This window comes from Barbus barbus, assembly GCF_936440315.1.
Source record: "Barbus barbus genome assembly, chromosome: 20".
Lineage (NCBI taxonomy): Eukaryota > Metazoa > Chordata > Actinopteri > Cypriniformes > Cyprinidae > Barbus > Barbus barbus.
Window position 1 is genome coordinate 20,895,858 of NC_136748.1, and position 16,409 is coordinate 20,912,266.

General features: G+C 36.3%; 1 protein-coding gene across 1 annotated transcript; it reads left to right on the top strand.

Annotated features, from left to right (window-relative positions):
* The first annotated feature begins 9,162 nt into the window (after positions 1-9,162).
* On the top strand, positions 9,163-15,836 carry LOC306886200 (ventral anterior homeobox 1-like). Its single transcript, XM_079443139.1, has 3 exons — positions 9,163-9,387; positions 11,269-11,456; positions 13,903-15,836. Exons 1-3 carry the CDS (start codon positions 9,171-9,173, stop codon positions 14,449-14,451), a joined length of 954 nt encoding a protein of 317 aa, XP_079299265.1. The 5' UTR covers positions 9,163-9,170; the 3' UTR covers positions 14,452-15,836.
* Positions 15,837-16,409: the final 573 nt, after the last annotated feature.

A 16,409-nucleotide genomic window follows, 5' to 3' on the forward strand; every position in this document is an offset into this window, starting at 1 on the left:
TTGCAGCTGTTGCTATGGCAACAAAAGACGCTCTCGGCTGCTATTTGTAACAGACGCTGCCAGCTTTGTTTTTCATTAAAAAAAACGCTCTTGTCAACTTTTTCTAGACAAAAAAGACGCCAAGTGTGAACACGGCCTTACAGAGCCATTCTGTGTTTCTGTTTAGTCTCTAGTATTGCATAACTGTAAAATTCATCAGTTGTACATCTTGTATATAAACTGTTTTGGCTATTTACCTGTTACAAAGTTATGTTTTATTTGCTTGTTTTACGTTAATGCCATATGTGCTTTGAGATAAAGATGCTTTCACTTGCAAAATTTGCTTTGTTAGTCTGAATAAACAACAATAGTGAAAGTTAGATGTCTGAGTTTGAAGAGAGCATGTTGCAACATCAGATGGACATGAGACAGACAAAGACTACGATGAAGAAAGTGCTAGACACAGACAGCAATGTAAGCCACAAAGGATGGGTCACAGACATTGATGTATAATTGGAATGACCCAAAAAGATGTATAAAAGTAATCCACTCTTCAGATGCTGCTTGCATTAAGCGTGAAGGACACCTGATACTGAGGGACGCTTAACAGCATCTCAAGTACCCTATTGCTGCTTAGAGTTTGACAACTTGTAACTTACCCGATTTTTTAAATAAAATAAGAGATTTTATTGTTACGACTAGGGCCTACCTCCCTCCTATGAGACGGGTCTCAAACATGAACAAGGGAGACTACGTCATTCCTGAAGGACTTCAACTTGTGGGCGGGTGGTTTAGGCTAGATTTGACTATCCTACCCTGAAAAATTATAGGGTTAAAGGTGTAAGATAAAAGGACGCACTGAGTAACAAAACATTAATTGCACATAAATTGTCCTTACAGGTTGATTATCATGATATTTTATTATATTACTGAGGACATTTGGCCCTCACAAGTATAGCTAAACCTGTACACTTAGGCTACTGTAACCTATAAATTAATTTAACACAATTTATAAATCCCAGTATTAACAAAACATTGTTTTGATCTTAGCTTTCACATTCATGCTGTGTTTTGTGTTTGAACTGTTTTACTGATTAAATTGATCTTTAAAATGTCTATAATAGACAGTCTAATTGCAGGCTCTATTATTGTGACAACCCCATCAAACCGTTTTCAAAGAGCTGTGTCTTTTTCGCTTCCAGCTGCGAATCGCTGGGCCACATTGTGAAAATGTTCAAAACTTTTTTTGTAGCCAAAACTGTAAGGTATGCGTCTATACAGAAATTAACTTCTTCTTTAAAAAAATTTTCATTATTGTAACAAATAATTACTGGAGTATATAAAAGTTACAAATAGTCTCGTCACTAGCATGCGAACTTGCGAAGTCGTTTTGCCTCCAGAAGATGGCATCAGTCGCTAAACTGTAGAGGACTGAGGAAGCGTCGACTCTGTTTCTATTCTCCACATTTTTGAGAACAAGTTTTAACCTACGTTTTCCCTTCCCTGGCTACTTTTGATTATAGATATGTCTCCAGTGGCTCAATTAACCAACTGCTGAAATATGTCAACTACTGACGGTAGGCTATGTGTTCCCGTTCTTCGCTCAAAGAAAAATTCAGTGTATGTGCAGTAAAGGTGTCCTAACCAGACTTTGTATTGACTGCATCGATTTAAATCACTCTAGCACAGTCCCATTCATTCACACACAGATCCCCTCTTCCCAAAATGCCGCCCACACCTGCAAATCGTCTGTGCATTATATTCCACAGCGTGTCGTATTAATTTATCCTCAAACTCATAGCGGTGCTGTAACAGATTGAGGTCTTTAGGATGCTCCTATAAGTAGAGCTTTGTGGATGAAATCCTGAAATCAAGCTAAAGTGGGACAGTAGAGGGGGAAGGGAGATCTTTATCCTTAAAAAGTCTAAACGCTGCATGATATTTTATAACTGCAGATTGTTCCACTGCCCTTGTGAAAAAGAAGTGTACTTAAGTATACTTTTATAAAGTGTACTTATTACAGAAACAATATACTTTAAAAGAACAGGCATAAGTGCAAATTAAATGTTATTTTCGCCGTTTAAATACATTGTATTTGTAATTAACTTTGTATCACATTTTAAAGCGATATTAAATGCAGTAAGTTGAACTTTTGAGTGATTTTTTTAAACCACTTAAGTGGTACGTTTTAGTACATCTTTATATGTACTTCCATAGTTGTTTCTAGTGTCTTTCAAATATGGTTAAAGTGTACTACTAATGTACTGACAAGCAATTAATGTTAACTAAAATGAACTTTAATGTCAGTTAACAATACACTTAAGCATGAATTAAATGTAATATTTTCGACCACCTAAATGTTATTTGTAATTGATTGCAAATATATTACAGTTTAAAATGACATTAAATGCAATTAGTTGAATTTACTATTACAGACAAATACAGTACTCATAAATTACACTGTATGTCAAATGTTATGTCGAAAATTAAACTTCATAGAGTTCATAGCGCAAGTTTTATTGCCGTATACTGTATAAGAAAGTGTATTTAAGTTTAGAAGAAAAATTATTTTCAAGTGCATTAATGCACAGTGTATATTATAGACTAAATTCATTTAAAATATATTAACAAATGTAATTTTGAAGAACACAAGTTGAAATTAAAATCAATTATTTTACATGTGCTTTAGTATACTGATAAATATATAAAAATAAGTGTACTGTGTATAAGTGTAAATGTGTACACATTTTAATTATAATTATGTAAAATGTATGTTTATACTTAATTAGACATTATTATAGAGTTTTTTTTTAAGTGCACTTAAGTATGTTAAGACCTATTGTCACTAAGTGTACTCTCTTTAAGTACACTTAAGTGGCCTTTAATTTAGATTATATTATATTATCTGCAAGTGCACTTTTTAAAGTATACTTTTAATTATTGAAGTACACAAAAAGTACACTTTTACTGCAATTAAGTACACTTCTTTTTTCACAAGGGTGGGAACATAATATTTCTACATTTGTCAGAAAATAACTTTCAAATCTATTATTTTTAGATAAAATAACATGTATTTATCAGTGCAAATATCTCGGCTGATTTTCTTTGTGTAAAGAGAAAAGAAAATCATTAAATGTTCATGAAAATATTTACAGTTCCTTGAATAGTAGATGAATAAATGTTTTTCTTTCAAATAATTTTTTTCCTTAGAATACAAAGCTTTTGTGTGCCTTTTGAATTCTTAAAAACTTTAAATGACTGTACTTTTTAATTTTACAAGACCATGCTTGCTTTTGTTAAAGCTTTTGTTGCACATAAAAGAAAACTGAAAACACAAATTCCTCATCTCTTTGCAGTCCAGCTCATTTAATTGATATTGGCGTGATTGTCTGAGATTTAATCTCAAAGATGAACGCCATAGCTACAAACACCCCTCCTGCTCCACCTGTAATGGCTCTGAAACCCCACATTAGACCCTCACAAAATGTGCTCTGATGAGAAACCTCAGCCTGTGTGTATAAATGCACACACACACGCACACACACACACAGACTCCTGGTCAGATTGACACACTTAGATGAAGTGTGTTTTTTTTCTCTGCTGGTATTATATGGTCTATTATGATTTGAAGATGGTTCCTTGCACTGTTTTGAACAGGAGAGCAGAGATGCTATTGATTTGTTAAATCTGAATGAGAGGCTTTAGGTAACAGGATGGAAGAGAAAGAGAGGGAACATTTACGACATGCCCTCTAGAACAATTATCTGAAAATCACTTCCGTTTTGAAAACTGCCAGGTCTGTGTCTAATCCTTGAGAATATACAAACCTCCATGCGATTTTGAGACATTGCATGTAAAACAATGAGTATTTGACCTGTCCGAAAGTACCAGACTTCAAACATTTTTTACTTGATTGTCTACAAATACACACTTTATAATGCACATGCACAATCAGCTATAGCATATTTAATTATATTATATATATATATATATATATATATATATTTATTTATTTTTTGTGCAGCATAAATATCCCACTGACGTGAGGAAAATATTATGCAGTATAATATAATTTATGTAAGTATTATTTTATGAAACATTTTCTAGTAATTTACGCTTAAATTGTGTATACACACACAGTTAGAAAAGTCAGTAGAAACAGGGCCAAATGTACTGCGTTAATATGAAAGAATTTTCTGTATTGATTTTCACAGGTTAACTTAACTGATAATATCCTGGCAGAAATTCTTTTTCCATTCTTCCATTTTTCTAATGATTTTTGTTGAAGTATACTTGCTGTCTAGCAGCTGTCTGTTTCATCCCCCCCAACACAAGCAGCAGTCCACCTTTGTGCAAGAGTATGAACCTTTCAGAATATAATTTCAGAACAACCCCTCTCTATCAGTAGCCTGGTATATTTTGAAACCATTCCCAGGTTTTGGCTCTACTTGTACATTTGACACGTTGTAGATGGCAGAAAGAGGTATGAGGAACATTAGCAGAATAAAGGTGCTAGCGATATAGAAGAGGGCCTGCTTTGCTCTACTAATGAGCTATTAAGAGCAAGATAGGACTCAAGTCTCTCCCCCTCGGCCTCTTTTGCAGCCAAAACACACTTTGTCTGGTAATGGGTGTATTAGCGGAGTAAGAATGCACTGGTGTTAGTTGGGGATGGCGAGTGGGATCTTTTGGGTGATTTTTTTTTTTTTTACCCTATTACAGTAGCATAATTCATGGTTTTTATTGTTGAAACACTGAAATATATACTGTGTAAAACTGTATTAGGAATGAGTAGCACCTAGACTTTAGTGCCTTTATTTTTATTTTTATTTATTTTTTATGTATTATCACAATTTTGTGATTTAGTTTTACAAACCGATAAACAATTTGTAATTAGGCAAGCATATCTGTGCCAAAACAGTTTAACTGTCTATTTTAGATATTTTTTTTTTTTTTTTTTTTATCAATATTGAAATTTAGTTGTGCTTTCTAATTTTGAATGTTTGCTTAAAGTGAATGTTTAATAACACTATTAAATGCCACATTTTATACTGTATATTTTTCTTTATAATGTATATAATTCACTTGCTGCATTGTTGTTTTATAATATTTTCTACAAATTTTTATTTTTATTTTATTTTACAATGTTTTTTAATTGAATAGTATAGAATTTTAATATCAGACATTTATTGTTATCGGCTTTATTGGTTAACTAGACTAAAATACATTAAAACCAGAATGAAAACTTAAACCTAACCTTGAAAATGTTATATCAGCATAGGCCAGAATTTTAATATTGGTGCATATTGGTATGTATGTATTTATTTTTTGCTTTATTGTTAATCTGTTTTTGTCTCAGTTATGACATTAAAAAGTTATGAAATGTAATGAATATTCAATTGTGGGAGTCTGAATAGTTTCACACTTTCATAACATCCATATAGACATTTTATAAAGCAGGGATTCTAAATGAAAGTATTGATCAATAGTCCTGGCCTTTTTCATCATTCTTATGCGCTCCTGTTTTGTTTTTCCAAAATCCACAGGAGGTTTGTAAAATCTTGGAGTTCTGCGTAACCTACATGCTGCATCTCCCAGACTCAAAGGAGCTGTACAAAATGTGTCCTTCCCATCTTCAGGTATTGTCATGTCATGTCATGTCTTATTTATCTATTGATATGTCTCACCATCTGTCTTTTTGTCTCTATCTATGTGTGTTTCCGCCCATCTCGCCTTTGTTCCGCTTCTCTTTTGACTCTGAAGTGTTTTGTTGTCTCTAAATAATTGAGGTGGGTGAATTTTGCCATTCTGACACTGTGGGCTTTACTTACCATCTGATGGGAGGCATTACCAGCAGTGACACAATAGAGACAAACAGAGAGGAAGAGGAAACAGCACTCATATTGTTCTGGGTTCTTCGCTGCTACTTCTTTAGGGGATAACTGAATTACCTTCATACAGACATGTTAAAAAAATAATAATGAAAGCCCGAAAATGCCATATTGAAAAATATTAGCATTTCACAATGTTATGACTGCTATTGTTAACGACAGAAGTGACTAAACTGAAGGTCAGGACATTCATTTTCAACACAAATCACTAAATTCTTGCATCTTATGAGGCTTTAGATGCTGTCAATGCAGTTTGATTTCAGATAATGTGTCCCTCATACCACTCACATTATTATAATGAAAATACAGTGGAATTTGTATTTACACTCAAATATTTGTAATATTTGTAAGTATCAAAAGGTTGAGGCGTAATTTGCGCGAATGCAGGGTCAAACATTTCCTGACGTGTCAGGTTCAGTGGACTATGTACATGCTCAAATCAGATGGCACTCAGATTCCCAGGTTCAAGTCTGGTCCCATTCTCCCACCCACCACTACACTCTACTTTCCTATAAAAATAAAAATAAAAAATCCACAAAGCAAAATGAAGTTAAAACCTTTGCCTACATTTGAAGTACCTGAATTGGTAGTTAACCTGGTGAACCCACCAGCTTAAACAAGAAAAGTCAAAGCTGGCTGGTTTGGGGCCACTCTACTTTTTGGACCAGCATAGGCATTTTATTTATATTGATCAGCCATGTTGGAAACTGGTTGACCAAGTGGTAAAGCTAGTTGAGTCACATGTACTATCAAAAAATGTGTTGAAAATATGCACCTTTAGCTTGACACTGAGGCAGTACCCTCAAAGTTACACCTTTGTGCCTTATCTACCCCTAAAGTATATTAGTACTTTAACGGTTGATATTAGTAACCCAAGGGTTGATATTAATACCTTTAGGGTATATTTTAATACCTTAAGGGTTGATATTAGTAACTTTTAGAAACTAAAATGATTTAAATTAGTATCTTAAGCATTGACTTGAAGGTATGTATTACTATCTTAAGGTTTGAATTTTATAAATTAAAGCTGTATATATAGTACCTATTACCTTAAATTTTGGTTTTCAGAGTTAAAGAGTTCATATTTGTATCTGAAGGGTCAATATTCATAATTCAAGGGTAAATATATGTATTACTACCTTAAGAGTTGATATTAGTAACTTAAGCGAACATATTAGTACCTTAAGATTTGATATTAGTAACTTAAGCGAATATATTAGTACCTTAAGAGTTGATATTAGTAACTTAAGCGAATATATTAGTACCTTAAGAGTTGATATTAGTAACTTAAGCGAATATATTAGTACCTTAAGGGTTGATATTAGTAAGTTAAAGTAAGATTTAGTTCCTCAAGGGTTGACATTTATAACTTCAGCATTCATATTAGCATCTTTAGGGTTGATATTCGTTACTTAAGGGTATACATTAGTAACTTAAGAGATGATAAGAGAGATCATTAGTAACTTGAGAGATGAACTTTAGTGACTTAAGAGAGCATATTAATGTCTTAAAACAAGGTCGGAAACCCTCATCCCAAACCTAACATATGTTGTTCTTTTCAACAGGTATTATACAGAACCGACAGTCTTCAAAAGCAACAGATATTTGAAAACGCCTCTGCACCAAGAGTGTTTAATGTCCCACAGACATCTTCATCTTTTGTTGACCTGGAACGTCTCAGACCACAGCTGGTGCGCATCCCACCGAACTCTTTTTCCCAAGCTCGGCGCAGAATTGCCCCGTTGCCCCTGCGGCCCCCTTTCATAGCCTCCTCTTACCTTTTCTTTAAACAGTCCCTCCCTCTCATCTTTTCTTTAAACAACCTTTCCCTCTCTCCAACAGGCTGCCCCACACACTCACTAAATGAAGTTAGTCCAGCTCCCCCCTCCCCATCTTCTTCTGCTCCCTACCAGACACACTCACAGAATTGTTTGTTAATAGTCCAATTAGATAATTGCCATCTTTCACTCCTTTTGCTCTCCGTTTCCCATAAAGGACTGAATGGCTTCGGAAGGTGGGGGGGGGGGGGGGGGGGGGGGGGTTCAGCATGAAGAGGGCCTCTGGCCCTGCAAGGTGACAAGAAGGGTCTGAGCCTGTTCCCTGCTCGCAACCATTGGCTTGAATTGAATCATTGTAGCCTAATCAATGGTCTTATTGGATTACAGACCACTGCTGTTCCCCCAGATATTGTTGCGTTGACAATGAAAATAGGCGAGACTGAGTGGGTGGGTGTGTAGTGGTGTGGAAGGAGTGGGAGAGGGGGGTCGCTTTGGGTGTTAGCGTTGGGATCTCGGGCAGGTTGAGTTTTTTAGCAGTGTTTTAACAGGTTTCTTGTAGAGGAAGGGGGCTGAGCGATGGTAGTATTGGGTTGGGGTTTGCATTAGAGGTGCTGGGTAACTCAGGGTGGTTGTGCGCACTTTCCCCCGCTTGACAGAGTTCCCTTGTGTTCATCTCTTTCTTTTGTCAATCCGTGTTCATTACCACTACAGATTCCGAGCGAAGTGGATTCCATTTTTTTCGTATTCCAGGTCTCTCCGCCTCCCTCATTCTTTTTCTGTCTCTCTCTCTCTCTTTGCTCTCCACCGATCTTTCCCTCTCTCTCTATTTTCGCTCTTTGCTTGTATTAGCTCTGAGGGTGTAGCGTGTGGTATCGGGCCATTATCCGGGGGGAGATTCGCCAGTTTGTTCGTAAAGTTAGCCCGACCGAACATCAACAGCCTGAGAGCAGGGGAACGGCCAGTGTCGGGGCATCGAGGAATAAAGTGGAACTTTTGTGGCGGTCTGTGATTGCGTGCTGTGGCGATTCGAGGCAAATCATCTCCCTTGAACCTTTGCGAACGAGGGCGGAGAGGGGGGTCATAGTGAGTGGACCCCTCAATGAGGACAATGTGTATTTCCCAAACAGTTTAGAAAATTCATGAGGTTACGCAAATGTGGAGGCAGCAAAATTACCGTAATCAATTGAAGCGGCGAGCATGCGTCCGTCCACAGCTCTGATTACCCGGAGATCAGCCTGATGTGAATGTTACAGGGAGAGGAGCTGTTAAATTGCTGTTGAATTCGGGTGAGAAGTCTATGATCATTGGGCAAGTGAGTCTGCACAGAGATAATAGGGCAGATCAGTGGACCGGGCAAGTGCTGGTGGCACATTAGCTATCTGACTTCGACTCCAAGCTGCTGTTTTACAGAAAGACCAAACCTATATTACCCAGAATAAGCAGTGTGTGTCCATACCCGAATAGTTATTTCTTCCCAACAAGGAGAAAAAGAAGGCGAAATCTTCGTAGAGGATAAGAGACTATGGAAGTCCGCTACAGCCAAGACTCGGAGCCTGGAATGTTGCTGAAGAATGGACTAAAAGAGGGGAAAGAGGGAAAGGATTCCCAGGGGAACATTTCAAAAACGTTCGTGAAGGACCAGCAGGAGTCCTTCTCTCCATCCGGACCGGTGGAAAACTGCGAAAAGAGCCGGACGAGCTCAGGAGATCCTGATTACTGCCGGAGGATTCTAGTTCGGGGTAAGTTTATAAACACTCCCGTGGAGCTTTCTGTACATTTTGTACTCCACAAAAAAAACAAACTGGAAATCGACTTAACGGGAACTTTTCATTTTGCTTTTTGTGATAGTTCTTCTGAGTCGCTGGTTTTGTTTTTTCCCTCCATGAGTGAGTGTGTATAGATTTGTGCGTGCACAAGTGTACATGATGCAAATTGATCTACGCTGAATTGAGAACTGGATAAAACTTCTTCTGTATTGAAGAAAAAAATTATGTTTATTTTATCAGCTCTTATGGTGTGTCTCATAGCTTTCTGATCCAGTTTCTCTCCTGCAAATATTTGCAAATGCTGTTTAAAAGAATATCAAGTATGTATTACTATTATGGACATAAACACTAAAATAAATAGTTTAGAAATATCAAATCTGGAAAATACTTTAACACTATACTATATGTATGTGAAAGTTTGAATTCTTTACAGTACCGTTTCTGTGATTGTAAGATTTAAGAAGTTATTTTGTTCTTTTTATACATAATCAGCTATGAAAAAAAGTTACATTCTTCATTATGTTGGTTATCATTTTTAGATAGTCTTATCATCTCTGCCTTTTTATATATAAGCTTCAGTGCTTTTTCTCCATCATCAAAAAATTAAGCATTCTGTTACATTCAGTTTTTATTTTATTTACTAAAGTATTTGAATGGAGATGCAATTTTTTTAAAACTTGAGATTGTGGGGCATGCACAGAAATGTATCTGTAAATGAATCATATTTCACATTAAGTTTAAAAAAAAAAAAGATAATATAATGTTTTGTAACAATTTGGCATAAAGCTGCTTGTCTATATTTGTGTTAAATTACTAACAGTTGTGGAGCCCCTCCTGCTTGTGTCAGCTGATTGTGAAATTCTGGAGAGCAGTCAGCTCCATTAATTTATTTAGGTTGTGAAGTTAATCTAGGTCAGTCTCGGAGGCCTGCTGAAATATGAGGAAATTAACCTGATGAAATTATTGTGTAATTTCTTCAGTCACAATTCAGCAGGAAATACAATTATTTAGTAGCTGGATTTGAATAATGATGGAGACCAGTGTGTGGTTTTTTTTTTTATTATCTTGAAGTTGTCACAAAGCTTACCTAATTTTTTAAAGAATATATTTATTGCTTAATTTTTTGCTAAGAATGCTGGCGCAAGGTTCTGCACATCACAAAGACACAAATAACAACAAACATAATAACTTTAATAATTCACCAGCTAACATGTTTGGTGTATTTTTTTAATTAATATTTTATTACTTTCGTTTTTAAATCACGCATTTATCTCCCAGTTTTTATGCATTTTAACTATTAAATACTTGATTATTCAACATTTTTAGTAATCATTTAATCTGTTCAGAGATAGAAGACCCATTAGAAATATTTATAACATATGCAAAAGACAGAAAATTTGTTTTTGCAGTATGATTTGACAGACTATTTTGTGTATTTGTGTTTTATGCAAGTTTTTAAATACTATTTTGAAATGCTTTGAGCTTTAATTTAACTTTTTTTATTTTAGTCATCCTACATGATGAATTGTTAGTGTTAAAAATAACAAACTCTTTTTTTTTTTTATTACTAAAATAGTCTAGTCTAGTCTGCATTTGTTTGGCATTTATGTGCCATGATACACCTACAAAACTGTAACATTTTTAACAGCTTGTGGCGTCATTTTTTTTTTCTTGATTAAAAACGTTTTGTTGGTTACACAAAAATTGTGCAATGTTTTATACGTTTTGCATGACTACCTATATTACATTTTTTATAATATAACGATTTCTTCTAATTATATGTACAGATATTTTAACAATAATCTTATAGCAGGTATGACAATTTGCTGAAAATATTTTTCCTATCACATTTAGATGCCAAAGGTTCGATTCGAGAAATTATTCTCCCCAAGGGTTTGGATCTAGACCGACCAAAGCGTACTAGGACCTCGTTCACAGCAGAACAGCTTTACAGATTGGAGATGGAGTTTCAGCGGTGCCAGTATGTTGTGGGACGAGAACGAACCGAACTTGCCCGACAACTTAACCTGTCTGAAACGCAGGTACAAAATCAAATGCACATATCCATACACACAAATAATACATTCCATATACATAAAACAATCGTTATAAATACTGAAATTAACCAGTACAATAAAGACACAATAATCACACAAATGGACTCTCCCAAACATATTTATCCTTGTGACTTATGTATGATGCCTAATCATAAATATTATTTAATGTAATTAAAATGTATTGTTGACACTCTGTACAAATAAAAAGACACAGAGCTACCTGGTCACAAGCTGTTTTGACTATATGATTTTGATCTTTATTTAATTTACATTTTGATCATCCTGTGGCATCCCTTCAGACCACTTAAAACATCAGTGATCCGATCACATCTTCCTGACATTTTCTCAGATAATTCCCTTTTTTCTGCCCTCACCATCAGTGAAATAGTTTGATGGTTTGTTAGTGGCATAAAGGCCCGCTTTACACAAATAAGCCCAGCGATGCATTTGCAGCACATGCTTTGTGCAGGGGTCAGCAAGAGGTCACGAGTTTGAGATTACATGACTGAACTGTACATGCTCTCTCTCTCTCTCTCTCTCTCTCTCTCTCTCGGCCTCGATTAATCCCTCTCTCTCTCTCTCTCTCTCTCTCTCTCTCTCTCTCTCTGTGTGTCTCCCTGGATAATCTGCAGTGCGGGGAAAATTTGACCACAATAGTAATGCTAATTTTGGAACCCACGTTTTATTTGTTTATTCATTAGCGATCATGTTCATTATACCACATGCTTGCTTGACCAAGTACTACATTTAAGAAAAAAAAGGCACGATGTCTCACAAAAAATATAAGACAATAATATATATCAATTTTTTTCTCCATATTTTCCAGTCATATATTGATTGGGGCTCCCCTAATTAAACACCCTGAACACCTGCAAACCGACAATGCTGTCTCAACGTTTCTAATTCTATTGGCCATTTAAACTGTGTCACATTCTATCTCATCATCACCCCACTAACGACTTTAAAATTCTTCTGCTCTCCTGTGGGGTGAAATTAAGACATTTAAAGCCCTGAGGCAGATCGGTGCTGCGAACACAGGGAGCACAATAGAGTTAGCTTCACTAATGCCCCGTGCTGCAGTGCAGTTCAAATCCATGCCTTGATTACATTAAAGCTTCCCATGTCTCTTCTTGGCCACCTGATGAGGAGGGTGAAGTACTCCTTAATGACGGCTTCATGAAATTAACATTGTGTTCTGAAACACGAAATGCACCGTGGAAAGATCAAACAAGGAAAGTCATCCATATGTGAAAGTGTACCAGCAATGCATTCGGTAGAGTCAAGAATGCATCGAGAACAAGAGGGAAAATATTGTTTTTATAAGGTGGAATTGCTGGTTATTCAATGTTGTTGTTGTTGTTTTTTTTGTGACCTTCCAGGTCATGGTATCCACAAAACATTGTGAGATTAAACAACTGCAAACGACAAATGTGCCTTTTAGTGATTAAGAGACTATAGCAGGTTTAAAATGATAACTCAATATTTAGCATTCCATTACAACACTGATGAAACCGTTAAGGCATGCACTTACGTTACTAGCAGCTCTGTCAAACACAGCAGCATATTCTTTAATAATCAAAAAACGTTTAAATAGTATTACGATATTTATTGTGACGCATTTAGTGTTTTTATAGATTTGACAGTTAAACTGCATGACACAATTCTGAAATGTTAGTCATACTTCATTGTTCTTATTCCTCTGAAGCTATTATCGATCATTTGAAGTACAGCAAATATAAAGCGGGCCTCCTTTTCTCTATAGAAAATAAATATATATTATGATTTTGTTCTGCCATTGGAACTTGATCTAAACGTGTATTTATCAGGAAATTGCCATTCCTCTTTCTTTGCAATCCTAAAATAAATGGATACAGTACAATTATATGGTTCAAAATAATATTGGTCCATCCGTCCTTGCAAAAGGAGCTTTTGTTGTGTTGTTTTTTAGAAGAAAAAGTGCATGTTTTTGTTCATTAAATAGGTTTATATTTACAATTACCTTTTTTTATTTCAAAATTTCACTTACACTTTTCAAAATTAATTTTAGCAAACCAACTTTTGCCCTTTAAGGTGTTTTTTTTTTTTTTAACTGCTCCAAAATACATATTAAATTGGTGCATTAAGAATTAAACATAGAGCAAAAAGATTTATGTTATACATAAATAATCTAATTACATTTGAACTTTTATAGTTTCTATAAACAGACTTCTATAATTATTGGTATCTAAAAAAAATCGAAGAATTGTTTTACTTTGTAAACTTTATCTTAATTTATTTTCATTTATTTATGTATTTATTTGTTTATATTTTACATTTAAACCAATTTGAAGTAGTATTATCATAGTAGCATTATGCAAGCTTACAGTATTTTCCATACTACATTGCTTTGGGTTTTATTTTAAGCTAATTTCTAGTATCGTTCTCTTGGCAGGTAAAGGTTTGGTTCCAGAATCGTCGCACTAAGCAGAAGAAGGATCAGGGGAAGGATTCCGAGCTGCGCTCTGTGGTCTCTGAGACAGCCGCCACCTGCAGCGTCCTGCGTCTGCTGGAGCAGGGCCGGCTCCTCACTCCCCCAGGCCTGCCAGGGTTGCTGCCCCACTGCGGGAGCTCATCGCTAGGCTCAGCCCTGCGTGGGCCGTCCCTGGGCATCACCGCTAATGGAGGCTCCTCCAGCAGCAGTAGCAGCAGTGCCGCCAGCTCAGGCACAGCCGGGGGCAGCCCGCCGCTGCCAACAGTGACCAGTTCGGGGACAGTCACTGGGCTGCAGGGATCTCCACCTGCCCACGGGCTGTTTAGCTTCCCTATGCCCTCTCTGCTCGGGTCGGTCACCTCACGCATCTCCTCCACCCCACTCGGCATGGCCGGATCCCTCGCGGGGAACTTGCAGGAACTTTCCGCCCGCTACCTGAGCTCGTCTGCCTTTGAACCCTACTCACGGACCAATGGCAAAGAAGCGTTAGACAAGAAAGTTTTGGAATGATCACTAGGGGTTTCTTTTTGTCAGTTAATTGTTGTTGTTGTTTTGAAATTAGTTTGAGCTCTGGTTATCTCTCATTTTTTAATCGCTTTTGCCCCCTTTTGTCTCATCAGTGCTGTTTTGTTTTCAATCTTGCGTTTTTCTTGACGTTACCTGCACACTTGATGCCTCTCAGAATTGTAAAACGGTAGACTCATACTTTTCGAAAAAGTATTTTTCAGAGCATTTTGCACTAAATCAAAGTTTCTCCAATTTGACACAAATGAGAGCTTGAGGAAGGAATGTAGCAAGAGATTATGGAGGGGAAGAGAGATGAAAATGGTTGCTGAGGCAATATTTTCGTGGCACTTTTTTTCCCTTATACCTTTTTTGGAGCTGGACAGTTATATCTAGATTAAAAAGTAATCTGAAAGCTGCTGGGTAAAAACAAAACAGTACAGAACATAGATCCCCGATAAAAACTGAACTCACAGCGACATCCTTCATGTTTTCAGTTCGAAGAGCGATCTAAATGTGTGATTTTTATTTATTAATTTTTTTCATAGTGGCATTTGCCAAATCTCAAATAATGAAATATATATTATACCGGGGTTCATTTCCAAAGGTTAGCATACAATACAGTCATACTATGGCTTTATATACACAATTTGCTTACAGAGGTCATGAATTTGCCATATGAAGCTATAAGATCAGATGTCTATACCATTTTGTATTTGTTTGGTTAAACATGTTCTGACTAAATGGAAGAAAATGCTGTCACACCGTTAAATAGTCCAATAGTCCTGTGTTCATTGTTCTCTAAATGGTTTCTGTGAGGGTGCTCCCCAAAACGATTTTTGAAGGCAGTCTCAGTTTGTGAGTTTGTTTGTCTTAAATATGCAGTTTTCTCCTCTGTGTGTGTGTGTGGGTGCTGGTACTGAAATTGTAGTCCTGGTTTCCATGTTTAGGTGCGTGTTTAACTGGAAAACTTGAGACGTCATCGCCTGGGATTAAGCTCCGGAGCATCGACGTGACCCTCACATTATCGGACTAAATGTATTTGCTGTGAGCGGCAACCCCTCTACCAATGCGGCAAAGTTTTCCAGAAGAATCTGAAGCCCTTTCTATTATCAGAACTGAGACGAGGCGGATCTCTGAGGGACAAACAGGGTACGATTGCTGTAGTATAAAAGCAAGAAGATTGAATAACTAAAATTGTTATTTTATTGTAAATTATTCATGTCTGTAATAAATAGATCATTAGTTTATCTGCAAATAATGAAAGAATGAATGTATGGGGGGGCGGGGTTCCTGATTGAACAGCCAATCAAAGCTCTGGTGGTGTTGTTGTTAAATATCTTGAAGTTTGTGAACCGTGGTATGAGTGTGGATATATATTATATATAACTAAAAAAATCAAAACAAAAACAGATCTCTTCAGTCTTTCATTCCGTGTGTAAATCCTAAATGTCATGACGGTTTCCTCATGTGATGTTCTCAGCATCAGTGTAAATCGTCCAAGGTCACTTAACACTGACAGTTCTGTCACAGCGCTGGCTGACCTTGTCTGCTGTGGTGATGTCTGAGAGATACGAAGCCTTGCATGAATGAATGAATGTCTCTGAACATCATGGAATGACAAATACTCCTACTCTTCATGTATTCAATTTAGATGGAGTGTCAGACTTTCATTTAGACAGAAATGTCTCCTATAGAGTAACTCCTTGTCTTGGCTTGTTGATCAGTTCAACGGTTTGGTTAAACTGTTTGGTTTATGTAGTATGTATTATTCCCTTCTGATTTGGAGTTTTCTGTGGCTTTACAATGCAGTTAGGATTTTTAAATTAATATATGGCTGATCAATGAGATACGGTGAATGATATAAGATGAGGTCAATTAAAAATGTTTATTGAGGTGTGTTATGAAAGATAGACAACCGTTTTGTTTTGTTTTTCCAGGTGGGAAAAAATTCTGTCCTTTGT